We start from the raw sequence: 15,214 nt of genomic DNA, 5'->3' as shown, positions 1-15,214 counted from the left end.
GCCAGCTGTTTCCAAGTCTGCATCAGTCTTACAGGCTTAATTTTATATAAAAATAGCTTTGGGGGATGACTTTGGTGAGGTAATATCTTCATTTCTGTAATTTCACAGCACAGTAATGCTGTGTGTTCCAAATGCATAAGAAGAGAGAGAAAAGAGTAACACAGAAGGATGTTGTCTCGAGGCCCTTCCCCCTCCTCCTGTTTTACCAAAGGAAAAAAAGTTTTAACTTTCTTCACGGGTTAAGTTTCAGCTTTTAATCTTATCTATGAAGTTCTCAAAGAAGAACGCTGGACTTCTGTGACTAACAAACACCTGCCAAGAGTGTGATTCTGAGCTGGTCTGTAAAGGAATATCATGACAAAGATGTAAAAGGTGGTATTATTGGTGTGAAGAGAGATGCAGCTGCTGGAACCAGCCCTGCGAATATTTGCTCCTTCTGCCTAGTGGCACCACGTGCGACATTCCTTTTAATGTCTAGTTGAAAAGATGCATGAGTATATAAAATTCCTGACTTCAAGGCACCACCATGTCCTGAGGACTGTGAAAACTGATGAGCAAAGGAAAGTCTGAAGCCACTTTGGGCAATCAGTGCCTACCTACTTCATCCCAGCAGGTAAAGATCAGCTGGCCATCAGCACAGCTCTGCCAAACTGAAACTCCCAAAGGCTGTGATGATAATTAACTCTAAAATGTTGCCTTTTCCTTGAAATACATGTGCTATTGTTTGAAGAAGTAATTATTTCAGAATAAATCAGTCATTTTTAATTCAGACCTTATTTATTATATTCTGAAGCACATCTTAAAATGCAACACTGAACACAAATTTCTCTTTGATTGATTTAATGAAAACAATTTCTCTCTTCAGCAAGCACTTGCTTTCAGAGTGAAACCTTAACATTTTACTTTTATCTGTCTTGTCAATCACTGTTTTGAGTCTTTTTTTCTTGCTGGTCCCACCTGGAGATGTCATATTCTCCTCAAAAGAATGCAGTCTGAAAAGATGCTGAACACATCAAACCAGCCAACTAGTTACCAGTTAATCTGACAAATAGGTCACTTTTTTTTTTTGAAAGCAACTTGTTCAGCTGATGGATGACTTGAGCACAGGTTTCCTTAGTTTGCCTATAACTGATGTCCAACTGTTATTTTTTCAGTTTGATACTTAACATCCTAAATGTTAAGTCCTCATAAAATAATTCAGGCTGGAAGGGACTTCAGAAGGTCATCTCATCCCCTCTCCTGCTCAAAGCAGGGTCAGGTATGAGATCAGGTTGCTAGAGGCTTTATCCAATCCTAAAAACTCCAAAGATTTTAACACAGCTGCACAACTTCTCTGGAAAACCATTTGCAATCCTCAATTAGCTTCACACTGAAAAAGATTTTTCTAGTGTCACGTTGAAATCTTTGTTTTTTTCAGTTTATGTCCGTTACTTCTTCTCCCTTTCTGCTGGGCTGGGGCTCGTGTTAGTAAGGACAGTGACAAATAAACCCTTTTATTTCTCATCAGTATATCTGCATGCTTTAGGGAGGACAATTACAATATCCTTCAGGCTCGAAGGTGATGAATCTAAACAAAGTTTATCTGCTCTTATGTACGGTATTAAAACATAAATCTCGTCTTTGCATGTAAGGAAAACACAATTTCAATCTGACCCAGGTACTGGAGTGCACAGTTTTCCTATAAAGGATGTTCTTACATTAAAAAGACTATTGTAACCTAAACACTTCATGACATATTTTCTTTCTAAGGAAAATTTTTCAATTGCACTAAGCATGCTGAAGTCATTATGTTAGAGATACTACTCTGTCCAGCCAGTCTTATTATAGGTTAGACTTCTGCAAGAGATTAAAAAATGATGCATTAATAGATATCCTTCTAAAAAGACTCTGCTGAGTAATATTTGCATTTTTGCAAACCGGGGGGAACATACAGAGCAGCAAAGGAAATACAGCAAATAATTCAGGGCAAATAATATATAACCATGAGATCTTTTCCACTGTATTTATTTAAATGAAGGGAAATATGTTAAAATGAGAAAGCAAAGCATTTCAGTTTATTCACATATTTTACATTCAAAGGACCATCTGAAATACTTTTTTTTCTTTATTTCTTTCTTTTTTTTTTTCCCCAGAAAAAAAGAGATTCCTCTTGTGGTTTCCAAAATTTTGACAGAGACATGGAATATACATAATGAAGCACATCATTGCTGTACATACAATGAAAGCCTTATATATATGGAAAAAAAGATAAAATCCAAACAAATCTGACCGTTAGTAAAAAAAAGAATTCCTTTAGTATAAATAAAATTCAGAGTAGTACTTTATTTTAACAGACAAAACAACAGTGGGATTTATTAACAACTACATATTTACAGTGTCTGACTGGTAAAAATAAATGGCTTCTTCTGAGATCCTAGACACTTCCTTAGAAGGCAACGTGGAATGAGGCTCAGTGCTTCACATTAGCTAGATGCTAAAAGGATGAAATTAAAGCATACTTTAAAAATGAATATGAGTATGATGGCACAGCTGGAAATGCTGATGTAACACATCTATGCCCTGATGCAGCAAAGCTTGCACCATAACAAGTTCTCTCTGATTTCAGCAGATCTGTGTATGCTCTAAAGGATAAACACAGGATAAATGTTCTAAATTCAGGAGCATTGGAGGAAGAGAAATGGTTGACTCAAGGGTGCTACAAATAGAGAAAACTGCTGTAGTTACAATTTCATGGAGGCACATGATCTTGAATTTAAATCTGTACTCTTCTGCAGAGGTGAATTCTACCACTCTATTTTTCAGTTGATCCTCCATTTGATCCTATGTGGTTTGGATTCCACATGTCCCTACCAAGTGACAAACTTCATAAAGCATTTCCTTCCCAGTGCCTCCCAGATCATAGTGCCAGTTTAGCAGATCTCAGTCTTTTTTGGCAATTAAATAAAACAAGAACCAGATCTTTTTCAAAGTATTCACAAAATAATCTTTCACTTATGAAATGGCTGTCCCATACTGATACCATTCTTGCATCAGATCTGACCTCAGTTCCTTTAGATCTAAACTATTCTTTGAAAGTTATAAAAATAAAGAATTGATTAATATACAGATATATATTTCAGAGTGATAAGAGAATAATATTAAACAAATTCCTTTTTAAATCTACTTTAAATTAAAAGAAATGTTTTCAGAAGTCTGTGCTGGAGCAGATCTTTATCTATTGACTTTTTAATGGAACCCATTCACTGCAGATGGTCATACACAACTAAATGTAAGAAGCTCATTACTATAGAAAGACAGCGAGTATGATTCCACTATCAAGTGATTAATAAAATCTGCTGTGCTAGCTGGTTCTTGATATTTCTTTTCCAAGAGCTGGAGATATTTCCAATATCAGAAACAAAACCTAAGTCATGAAAAGTCCTGAGCTTGTTTCAAAATTTTCTTATTTCCTTGGTCTTCGTTAATATATGTTCTGCTATAATCCAGTTTGTTTCGTATACTGTTTGTATACAGCATAATATAAATGCTTTGGATGAATGCACACATACGTACAAAAACAGCCAGTAAATCATTTAAGAAATATGCCCGCTGGTACAATACCACTTTTTCCTGTAATGTCCATAATGACATGATCTGTTTTGCTCCTCTTTTCCACCAAGATGCTCATGCAGATTTTCCTTCTATTTATCTTAAGCAGCCGAAACAACAAGGAACATTTTTGAACAACCTATAATACTCTTCTTGAATCTGAAAGAAAAATATTGAATCCAAACATGAAAAAGATAAATTTATATATATATCTTTATGTGTTTTAACTAACTGTGTATGAATCACTTTGTTAGATATTTTAAGGTGGGGCTGCTTGCGACTGTAGGACGGAACACTGAAAAAAGCATAATCTCAAAACTGTTTGGGGAGTGTGAATCCTGTTACTAACTGCAAAGAATGGAAGTGAGCTTTACTGCATCCATTGCATTGTTTCATCTGATTACTGGTGAGTTTTACAAGATCATTTTTTAATCTTCTGTAAGTATTTTATTTTATTTTTTTAACAGGAAGAAAATAGGTGCAAAGGTAAGAACAGGGACAATGTTCTGTCTCCCCAGAAGGCAACAGCAGTATTTCCCCTCTTCCCTTCCCACTCCCATGAAAGGCTCAAGGCTTTCTTCCTGCTTTGAAAAACCGTCCACACTAGGACTTTGCTTCAAGTCTGGGCATTGTCCTGGGCAAACCTGAGTGCCCCTGTGGCTCCCCACGAGGACACTCACCTTTCTGGACAGCACACAAAGAAAGATGAAGATGAACATCCCCTGAAAAGCATTGAAGATTGTAAACAGATAGGCTGTAACCACGGAGCCCTGGACGACGTGGAGGACCCCAAAGATCCAAGTAGCCCCAAGGAGGAACAGGAGAGCGAGAGCACCTCGGGCACAGGACCTAGGGAAATGCAGACAAACACAAACGTATTGTGTATCCCTTTGCTGCTTGGCATAGGGAATGCTGCCTACGTAATTTATTTTTTTTCTGTGAAGGCCTGAGAAGTGCAAATGCATGGGTTGCTCTTTAGGGTGTGCTGTAGCACCGTGACACAAATAAGCTCACTCTATCACTGCCAAAGAGCAAAAGAGTAAAACTGGAGGGCCTTAAAACACTGGCTTCTTTAATCTTCAGATATGTTTTCTCTGGTGTACTGCAGCACCATATGATTTGATTTAAATCTACTGTTAGTGTAATTCCCCAAGGAAAAACATATGTCTGTTATGAAGCATTCTCTCGCTTTTCCTCCTCCCCCTTATCCTCCTCAAAAAATAACCCAGAAAAATGTACAGTATTTTACCTACAGCTCTTAGGTCAGTACATGTGCATGACATCAAAGGTTTCTTAGGCTGCCTCTCAGGTTCACTGCAGAAGATGGTGCCAGTTGTAAACCTAGACTTTCCTGCTTTCATTCTTTCTCCTTTTAAAAATATATTTTTGTTTTTACGACACTTATACTCTCAAATATTTTCTGGGTCACTGTATTGATGCTTTAAAATTACAGGAACTGATTGGCTATGATTTTTTTTTTTTTTCCAACATACTGTAAAGCCCTGCTCACGGGCTCAAGCAAATTGCAGCATGTTGTCTTGGAAATGAAACCACTGATTACTTTCTTATTCATTCTCAGCCTAGTCATTGCAGGACTTCCTTTGAACAACAGACATTTTTAGCACTGTTCCTCGGAAAATGAATAATTTTCAACTTCATTAAAACCAGCTCACCACATGAAGCTATGAAGGGTAAGGAATAAGAGAAAGTAATCAATCAAACAATTGCTAAATCCTAACTATAAATCTAGTGCAGTGCATTGAAACTGCAGGAGTGTTCCTAAGCAACACAAACAGTAAGTTGTTTTCAATGTTCCCTGTAGTACACTTCAGCTTTTCCTGCACAAACGGTTTTCAAGGTTCCTATAAATCAGTTTTAAAGAGAGTGAGTTGATGGAAAAATCATAACAGCATGCAAAGTAAAAATCCTGGAGAGGAACCCCCCACTCCTCAACACCATAGAAGCACAATGCCCTACTGTGGACTTTTTACTACTAATAAAAATGGCCTGATTTTCTTATCACAGGATTTCTGTATGCCTTGTTACATCAAGGTAAATATTTTGGTCCCAATTTGGGCATGTTTTGACTTGCATAGAGGCTGCAGAATGTACAATTACTACTTTAACCCTCCCCTCAGCCTTTACCCTTTGATTGACATGGACCTCTTACAGTGTTTTTCATACACCTCCCATAAGCCCAGTGTTACTGCATGAGGCATTGGTCAGGAGAAGGAAAGACTGCAAAGTTTACCTCCAGATATATATGACAATAGAAGAAAACCACTTCAGTATTTCCACAAATCTTCCAGAAGTTTAAATCATTGTTTTTGAATCCTTAATTTCACATTTGGCTTTATTCTGTTTGAACAGAAGTTTAAAATAGTATTAAATGGCAAACTTACCTTATATTTTCATAACAACTAACTTCTGGCTTTAACATTGCAGTGTGTCGAAATACTTTATAAATAATCACTCCAAAAGCCAGCAAATTAACCTGGGGAGAATAAAGAGAATAACTTTTAGTTCAAACTGGAGCGATTTTGAGTTTCAGTAAAACAGTTAAACAGAACAAGTCAGATAAAGTTTCTGTGTATATAAAACCTAGAGAATCCAGTGATGGAACGGGGAGGGGAAAACTCTTTTCTGATCCACGTCTATTAAAAAAATATGAGCCCCATAATAAAGATTGATCAAACAAGGTAGTAACTCTATCTTATCTCAATATTATCCCTACCAAAAGTCTGCAAATGTTTATTGGTAAATCTCTGATTTCATGGCCTAATTTTTTTTCTGTAAGTAGAGATGTTTAAGCAAATGGGGAGGAGAGGAGAGCAGAGGAGATGAGACGAGAGGAGAAGAAGAGGAGAGGAGAGGATCTCAAAGATGCTTCTTGCCATGGATTTTCTATACAGTACTGCATAGATTTTGATAAAATGCACATCTTTGTTACATAAATATCATATTAATACATTAATGTCACATTAATAATATTGTATTTTCTGAGCTCTTTTGGGTGTGAAAAGTTTTAAGTGGCATAAAAATCTTTGAGGCTTATGTAAAGAAATTTTAAAAAACTAACTTTGCTGAAAGGTTCCATGCAAGGTATTCTCTCTTCCATTTTATGTTTGTTTCATTAGCGGACAATCTGTGTGTGTGCATGCTGCGTACATTTTCTGCTTTCCTTATAATCATATTGCTTTATTTGAGTTTGAAACAAACAAAAAAACAACTAAAGGAAGTAGTTTTGTAAATGATGCTCAGCTATGGTTCTGAATCTCTGCTTGCTCAGATAGGCTTCACTGAATATTTATTTAAATTTCTATTGCTTTCCTTTAACAATGTAGATGAGTTTGCTCTCTTGCTTTTTAAAAGAACAGTTATTTTGGTTTGCAGCATTTAACATCAGAATCTATTTGCAATGTTAATAATTGAACCAAATTTTATCTGGTTGTATGTTTTTAAATCCTTGGTTGTAATATCTTGGTTGGTTGCTGTGGGTTTACAGCTGCAGACCAAGTAGAATTAATGTCTTCCCCAACTCGTTTCTCCAAAAAGATAGTGTGGTTTACTGCTCTCCTTTCTCTTAAAAATAAAAACAACAACACAAAAAACCACTCCAAATTGAAAACAAAAGCCTGCTATATAAACACAGCATCACTTTTAAAAGAATTGCTTTCATTTGTTAGCACTTGTTATGTATGTCTTTAGAACATTTTTGTTATGTCGGGTGGGAGTATCTGATATTAAATTCAGGCTCTGCTTTAATTAGCTGCATGCTCATAGTTTAATACAGCATAATGTATTTACAATTTGATAAGACAGGAGATAGAGCTGATTAGCAGTTTAGGGAATTAATCCTTCACTGAATACCTTGTACTTTCACTGATCATGAGAGCTATTCTGAAGCTCTTTGTATTTAAAATTGTAATCTGTAATATCTCCTAAACCAGCAATTTTTCAAAGTTAATTATAAGTCAGTCAGCAGTTATGGGTAATTATATGCAGACTTACTTTTTTATCTTATATTTGTTGGTGAATAATATACCAAATAATGTGGAACACACACTGTAATCTGTGTAACCTACCTAATGTACTTATTAAAGTAATCTGAAAAAAGGTAGGGTGAAAAGTGATCAAAGTACCACAAACACGAAGAAAGCACCCCAGTACCTCTTCTGAAGGTGTCAGCATGACCGTGCAGGCAAGCCTCCTCCCTGCTGGCCGGTCACCAACATCACTGATGTCAATGAGAGCCTTTCTATTGCTGATAATAGGCGCTTTATGAAGCTCTGTGGGCCAGACTCCATTAGCCTTTGGTCATGGAAAACAGCTGCAGAACTGGGGAAGTTTTGCTGAGCAAGGATGGGACTGCAGAGGGGGAGATGTGGGGCCTCGTGGTAGAGGTCTCCATTTCTCTTCATGCCAGTGGGGCTCCTTTACACAAATACTATTTACATTGTCTGTAACACAGGATAATAGGATTTGGCCCTCTGCGTTGAGGTAATACCCATTAACTATGATCTTTTCATTCATCAATTCATTCTGATGGGAGTAATCTGGATGTGTCAGGGGAGCAGGAGAGGTTAACACCGGTTCTCAGAGCCAGCTGCAGAGTGCAGGCAAAGCACACTGACATGTCTCAGGTAGCCTCTCAGGAGGTAACATTACAGGGTAATGGCAGCGAGCTTAACTTTTGAAACACCCGCTCATTCCCAAGATTTATTAAAGCCTTAAGTAGGCTTTTACCCCATTTAGAAGCACTCCATTAATAAAAAATATCATAGCCAAGTGCATAGGCTGTTTCATACAATGTTCAGTGCCTCAAAAAAGTAGGTTTCAGGGAACTTTCTTTCAGCCTAACTTAGAGCACTCTGGCCCAGCATTTTGTCCTTTGGAGGACCTCAAATAGGTTAACAGAAAGGTAGTTGTAATTGTCCTGCAATGAAGAAAATCCAGCAACACTTGAGGAAAATCAATAACAGACAATCATACATAAACCCAAGAGAAACATAGATAATGTTAATAATGCTAATAATATTCAAGTGTGCAGAAAACTGGTACTCTAACAAGTATGTGAAGTTCAACGCACTATGCTTCAGCCTAAGCCTGCATATTTGTTACCATAAGCGTGCTGTAATCGCAGCTATTTCTGGGAAATGCTGAGTAAAAAGTTCATGTTCAATGGCTGGACAGAGAACTAAAGGGGAAATGGCCTTCATATACCTAATATCCTCAAAGAGCCATGTGTTTCAACAGATGTGATGAGAAGTGAAACACCTAAATTGCCTGGCATAAGATATGACCACTTAAGACATTTTTCCTTTGTATCAATAAGTGAAATTCAAATGAATAAATGCAGGTAGTCGGCTACAAAAGGCTTCTAAAATATACGAAGGTCACTCTGAATGTAGTGCCTTCTATTTTTTTTTCCCATGGAAAAAAACAATAGATACAAACAGCATAAGAACACTGTTTGACAGAGCAAGTTCTCAGAGTTCTCAGATACAAAACACTACTTCAGCATAATCACCACCATTATCTGCATTTTTACCAGCAGTGAACAAGCGCCTGCATGCCGTGCTCATAAAAATCTGTGTGGCCATCTGGAACATGGCTTCTCTTTCACATCACTGTTACCATTGCTAGAATGCACCACCTCACTGTGCTCTCATCCACTCTTTGGTCTCCATAAATGTTTAGCAAGCATTGGTGAATGCCAGTGTGTGCCATTTCTTCCGCACAGAGGAATTCCATGACACACCTTTGCTTCCAAAGCACGTATGTATCAGACACCATTTTATCAGACTGTCCCTCTGCTGTCATCTGTCACAAGGCAACAAAATGTAATGGAATATTGGTGGGAAGCTTAACCTCTACTGGCTGGCCACCAACATCCACCTCTGACATTGTGAGCCGACATAATAAAATAGGAGGCATTACTTTTGGAGCAGCCCTTGTAGATAGGCACGAAGAGCTGTAGCTGTCTAGTACTGTGGCTGAATAAACTGGGGATAAGAGACACTGAAACATCTAAAAAAGCTTCCAGAAGACACTTACTGCTAAATATTGTGTTTTGGTTGCAGTCATGTTTTAGATTTTTGTAATTAAAGCATACTCTTCAGCTCTTGTTGGCTAAGCTTTATAAGATGTTATAATTAAAGCTGCCTGGAGGTGACAGGCAAGGTGAATGGAAACAGAACAGCAAAGCACAGAGGCAGTAAAGCAGAACAGAACACCGTGTGCAGGCAGCTGTGACACTGAGCCGGTGCAGGCGATGCGCAGGCCTGGCCAGGGCCAGCCTGGGGACTGCGGCTGCTGCACGTCTGCTCCAGGAGGGAAGTTACTGGGTAATGAGTACGGCCACTCGGCAGCACTGGGCAAGCCCAAGGCGTAAAGTACAGTGGCACTACTGCAGTTTTATCAAGTGAATAACGATTTTACAGCGTGACAGGGCAAGTCCTTGTGCCTTTGTTTCAGTGTTATTACATGGCTGAGCAGTCAGAGAAACTGCTGCATGTCCTGAGATGGGCTGCTGGGCAAGGCTAATAGGCGAAAAGGGAACTGCAGCGATTCCAAGCCCAGTACTGAACTATTTCATTTTTTAACAAACCACCTCAAACTGCTGTTTAAATTCCATGATTTTATGCTGTTGGGTAAACAGCAGAGTTATTGTACCACAAGTCTCTGGCTTTCTCATTGCAGCCCAATCCTGCGGGATGCTGAGCCCTCCCCCCTGCGATGTTGGTGGGAGTCAGCACTCACTCAGTGCTCAGGTGCACTACAGGACTCATTTTAATAATTAATCTATTCCTTTTTTCTAAGTGGTTAATCAAATACAAGTGCTTGTACAGGAGCAGCCTCCATTCTAAGAATCTTCAGGGAATCAACTCTCCTTAAAGATATTTGTATTAAAAGTGCTTTTAGCTTAAATTCTAGAAATGTTGTGGTATATTTATAAGCAAATGGTAAGAAACTTAAAATATATTTACGTGAAATAGATATTGAATAGAGGAAAGTCTTAGGGTCTCATGAAACCAGGATTTTGTAAATATGGGCAACTACGTTTGCGTATCTATTTTACCCAGGAAGATTCCCAGGGAACCACAGAGCTGCACAAGGTAGGTTTTATTGTACACGCACAACTATGTTTAAAGGGAGGATGTTAAATACTCAGAGAATCTGTTCTTAGGAAGTTATCTGTGTGAAGAGTTAAGAAAATTTAGGACTTTGGAGTAACTTCTGGCCTCATTATACCAATGGTAGAACTGTTAGATGGCAAAACTCCCACTGCTTCCGGTGTTGTCAAGACCTTTTCTCCACAACTGATAAAAGGGGTGTCTTAAGGGATTCATAGGCACCACTTTGTATGGTGTTAGTCTATCTCTGCCCAGAACTAGGATAGCTCTGTAAATTTCTTTGCTGACGCCTTCTTCCCTCTGCCAATGCTTCTGTAGCGAAGCGGAAAGGAAAGGAAAACTGCTCAACAGTGGGCATGGGCAGAGCAAGATGCTGTTGCTTTGACTTTCACTCTTAGCAGTTCTGGGACCACCAAAGTAACATTTTACCCATACACAGTTTGCAGAAGGAAATAATAGTGTTGTATACATATCAAAACATAAAAAAGTATCTAGTAAATATTATTAAGATGAGGATCCAGAAGAGCACTGAGAAACAATTTTGCCTATTGCTTAAGCAAATTACAAACTTCCCTGTTGATTACTGTATTTTGCAAACTAAGTAATAATATAAAAAATGAACACATAGGTCCTAAAATGCTAAATATTCCAAGCTGTTGGGGCTCTGTTATTAGCACATTGCTTAGCAACTGCTATATTTAAAATAGATCCTTAATTCCTCTGTTAAATGTACGTGTTTTACATACTGGAAGAGTAACATAATGTTCTATCCTCAAATAAATATGATCTTAGTGCTTCACGCTGCATGAAACACTCTCTTTGTAAGTACAGATTGATAGCTATTTTTAGTTGAGCGCTGAATGGTATGAAATATACAAAATTTAATAAAGCATGCAAAACATCTGCCTGCAAATAAAAATATTTGCACTCATGTTGAAGAGTTGTAGTTTCTTTCATAATTAATTACAATTAAATGGTAAGATACTGAGTGAAGTGATATATCATCATTTTGCCCCATCAAGGTAGCTGACAGCTGTCAAATTTTGCAACTGAGAAATCTTTTTTTCTTTCCTTCCTCCCTACTTTTTTTAAGCAAGACAAAAGAGCTCTTGAATGCTCAGAGGGGAGTGGTGCTTTAATGGCAGTAGCTGAGTTCCTACCTGAACAACTTGCAAAATAAAAGACTGGGACAATAAGCATTCAAGAACGTTTTCTCCAACAGTTTTTTGTTGGGGGGAAAAAAAAAAAAAAGTCAGTTCATCAGCACTAAGATATTTGCTGATTTAGATTATACTTTCAACAGTAAACTTACTGATCAGCATTGTTCTTATGATTAAAACCAGAAAGGACATTCATTTCTGAACAACGAAAAATCCCTGTGGAAAGAGCATTTATCCAGGATGTAGAAGACATGGGCACAATTTTCTGTTGTACTTAATATTCAGACTATAATATGACCCTTAGTTCCTCCAGCCTCCATACCAGCTATTCACCACCATCGCTCCATTAGCCCTGCTGGCGCTGTTCCATGCCATATAGATAATTAAACATTCACCGGAGCAGGAAGACCTGGATCTCCCTCATCCCACAGTTCTGCATCCAGGACTATCTAAAGACAATTACTATTTTAACAGGAGAGTAATTGTTTAATACAAGACCAAGGTTTTGAGACTCTTTCCAATACACAGATATTTATAGAATGAAAAAGGTATTGCTTATTTCATGTACAATATTCTTGTGTAAAAGATACACTCCAGCCTTTCAAAAGTTATTAAAACACTTTAAACACCTGCTCTTTAAGGTTTTCTAGTGTTACAAAGAAGTGCTAGTATAAGAAAGAAGCAGCTAATTCTAAAGATTCAGACATTCTAGCTCTGATTCAGTCTGAGCACTTTACATTCAAACTTCAAAAAATGAAGCCCCCAAATCATTCCCTTTTCCTTTCTTAGTCCCTGTCTCAATAATTGATGAAACCATCTATATGCTGATGTCAGATCTCACAAAAAAGAATGAGAAAATTTCTCCTGCTGCTCTCTTAGGCATATACTTGAATTTTTTACATATATCATATTGAATTTGGCTCTTTCAAAAAATGTCTGAAGTTCAGAGCAGCTGTATCTGTATCAGTCTTTACAATGACCCTCATTATGAGTGTTTGAATTAATGAGCTTGTGATGGTCTGAATTCTGCCAGAGAGAGCAATATATTTCTGTCTGTCTGTCTGCCTAATGTCTGGGTAAAATGACAATATTCAATAGGTCATCGTTATTTCAGACAGAGGAGAACAAAATTAAGCTATTAATGATACAACAGTTTAAGCTTCAAAATGAAAATATATGCCATATTAATTGCATAAAATTGGACACAAGCTGGCAGTCAAACAGTCTGGATTTGTCTACTGACTGATTTATCTCATTATCATGTCTCCTGTTAATATACCTCCTTGAATGCTTTAGGTATACAACAGCAGTCTTATTTAGAAATAGAAAATATAACAAAAGCATTAAAAAAAGCACTCTAAGCTGTATTTTGGGGAAATATTTTCAACAGTGAGGGATTAGAATTTTATGATTCTAAGATTTTAATATTTTCACTTGTTTAAAAGTGAAAACACAGCTAAATTAGTTCATTTCAGACCTTGTTTCAGGAAATACATAATTTTCACATAGACTTGCTCTTTATATATGAATACATGAATATTTCAGAGTTGTTCTTTTGCATACCTCCAGCTGTAGATTTAGACTCGATTTAATAACTAAGTAGTTTTCTTTATGCTTTTAGAACAGTTACAGGAAGCTGTAAATAAATAAATAAGAAATAGAAGGGAGATTTATATTTTTTATCAGATTAAACAGCTTCTCATATTCTTCTGGGTTCAATGTTATTTCTTATTGGATTGAAAAGCTAAATACATACTGGCCTAAGTATTTTTATTTAGTCTCTGTTCTGCAGCACAGGGCAGGAGGGATGAGCCAACACAGAACCATGGCTGACCTTAGCCATAAACCCTAGACCAACTAGCGGGATAAGGGTCTCAGTAAAATTAATTATTAGGTACACTTTCTCCTTTTCCAAGAAGTTCTGAAAAGATGGATTTTTTCTCGGAAGCTGTTAATGACATAAATCAGGCTGTTTGATGCATTCATTCCAGGTACATCAAAGATTCAGACTTACTTAGTCCTCTCTTGTGGTTTTCCTCCATAAATGTAAACCTGTCTTATGCTGTACATGGAGCCCTATGCACCAGAGAAATATTTTTCCACTGGTAAATAGGTTGTGAAATAGTTGTATATTATATTTTAGCACTAATAACTTCAGTGAATGGAAAAACTACCAGGATGGAAGCAGCATCAAGATTATGGCCAAGACATTGAGTCTGAACACATTTGCCACTTTGGAAGTAAAAATAGTAAGCAGAAAGCCATCTGGTACCTTCCGCATCCAACCAGACCCTGTAAAGGATTTGTCCTTTTGCCTTTAGAAGCAAATATGATTCTGTTGTGTATGGATGTAGTCACAAAATTATGGTCATACTCAAAGCCATAAAAAGCTCCTTCAATGACCACATCTCATCCGAGGAGAAGAGTCATGTGCAATTGCTACTGTGAATATGAATTTATTTTTCTATATGTCTGCAACTGATGAATCAAAGGGCAGTAGGAGAGTGAAAGAAAATGCACTTTGAGTGACAAAATATGCAAAGTATATATAGTCAGTATGTAAATATTAAGAAAGTACAGAAGATACCATCAGCCTGCGTTAACTTTCTAAAGCAAACCTTTTGAGTCCAATCAATGATCAGTTTAGGGTATGTTGATGTAATTGTGCTTATATCAAGGCAGCATAATCACTGAAAGCACAGAAGCTGGATACATGGATACATTAGAATAGCAGAATGGATTTGTTTCTGTGTAATGACATAAGAGAAAATAATGTTAATTTTGTAGACTAAATGGCCATGGCCCCCTTTCTTTGGGTATTTCACGGGGCTTCAGAACATGGACTTTGATGATAGCTTTGTAGGACAAAGGCAAGTAAGAAAGAAACATCTTTCCCTAGAAGATCCTGGCCTTGCTGGGAAATTTTATCTGTTGGTATGGCAATATAGAAGCTATGGCTTGAAGATTAAGGTTCACCTATCCACAGAACAGGGCCAGTACTTTCAGGCTCAGTGATTATTTAGCACAGCAGGTATTGCTGGTTGCTGAACAATGCTGCAGTTTGAAATAATCTGTTTCAAGAAAAGTTGCAAACTCAGTCTCTAATGCCACTGTGTAATTAATTATTTCCACTTTATCCACAATGGCATAAGAAATGCAATGGAGACACATTAACTGAAGCCACAGAGGGACTAATGAAAAGGGACTATTATTTTTTTCATAAAGAATAATAAAGCCATTGCTAGTCCCAGTAGGAAATTTATTTCCACTAAAAAGGCAGACTGAGGAACAAGAGTAGATATAAAAAATGTTTTACATGGCTATTTTCTG

At 37.3% G+C, this 15,214-nt stretch overlaps 1 protein-coding gene across 1 annotated transcript in view; it reads right to left on the bottom strand.

Moving 5' to 3' along the window:
- Positions 1-1,988: 1,988 nt before the first annotated feature.
- ADGRL4 (adhesion G protein-coupled receptor L4) overlaps positions 1,989-15,214 on the bottom strand; it is a 75,322-nt gene continuing 62,096 nt past the window's right edge. Inside the window, exons 14-16 of the mRNA XM_019618847.3 lie at positions 5,991-6,082; positions 4,269-4,437; positions 1,989-3,747 (exon numbers count right to left, since the gene is read on the bottom strand). Coding sequence (XP_019474392.3) covers positions 3,685-3,747; positions 4,269-4,437; positions 5,991-6,082 — 324 coding nt within the window. The 3' untranslated portion in view covers positions 1,989-3,684. The remainder of the gene's footprint in view (positions 3,748-4,268; positions 4,438-5,990; positions 6,083-15,214) is intronic.

The sequence above is a fragment of the Meleagris gallopavo genome, chromosome 10 (assembly GCF_905368555.1).
Source record: "Meleagris gallopavo chromosome 10, MGAL_WU_HG_1.1, whole genome shotgun sequence".
NCBI classification, from domain to species: domain Eukaryota; kingdom Metazoa; phylum Chordata; class Aves; order Galliformes; family Phasianidae; genus Meleagris; species Meleagris gallopavo.
This window is presented reverse-complemented; position numbering and strand designations above follow the sequence as displayed.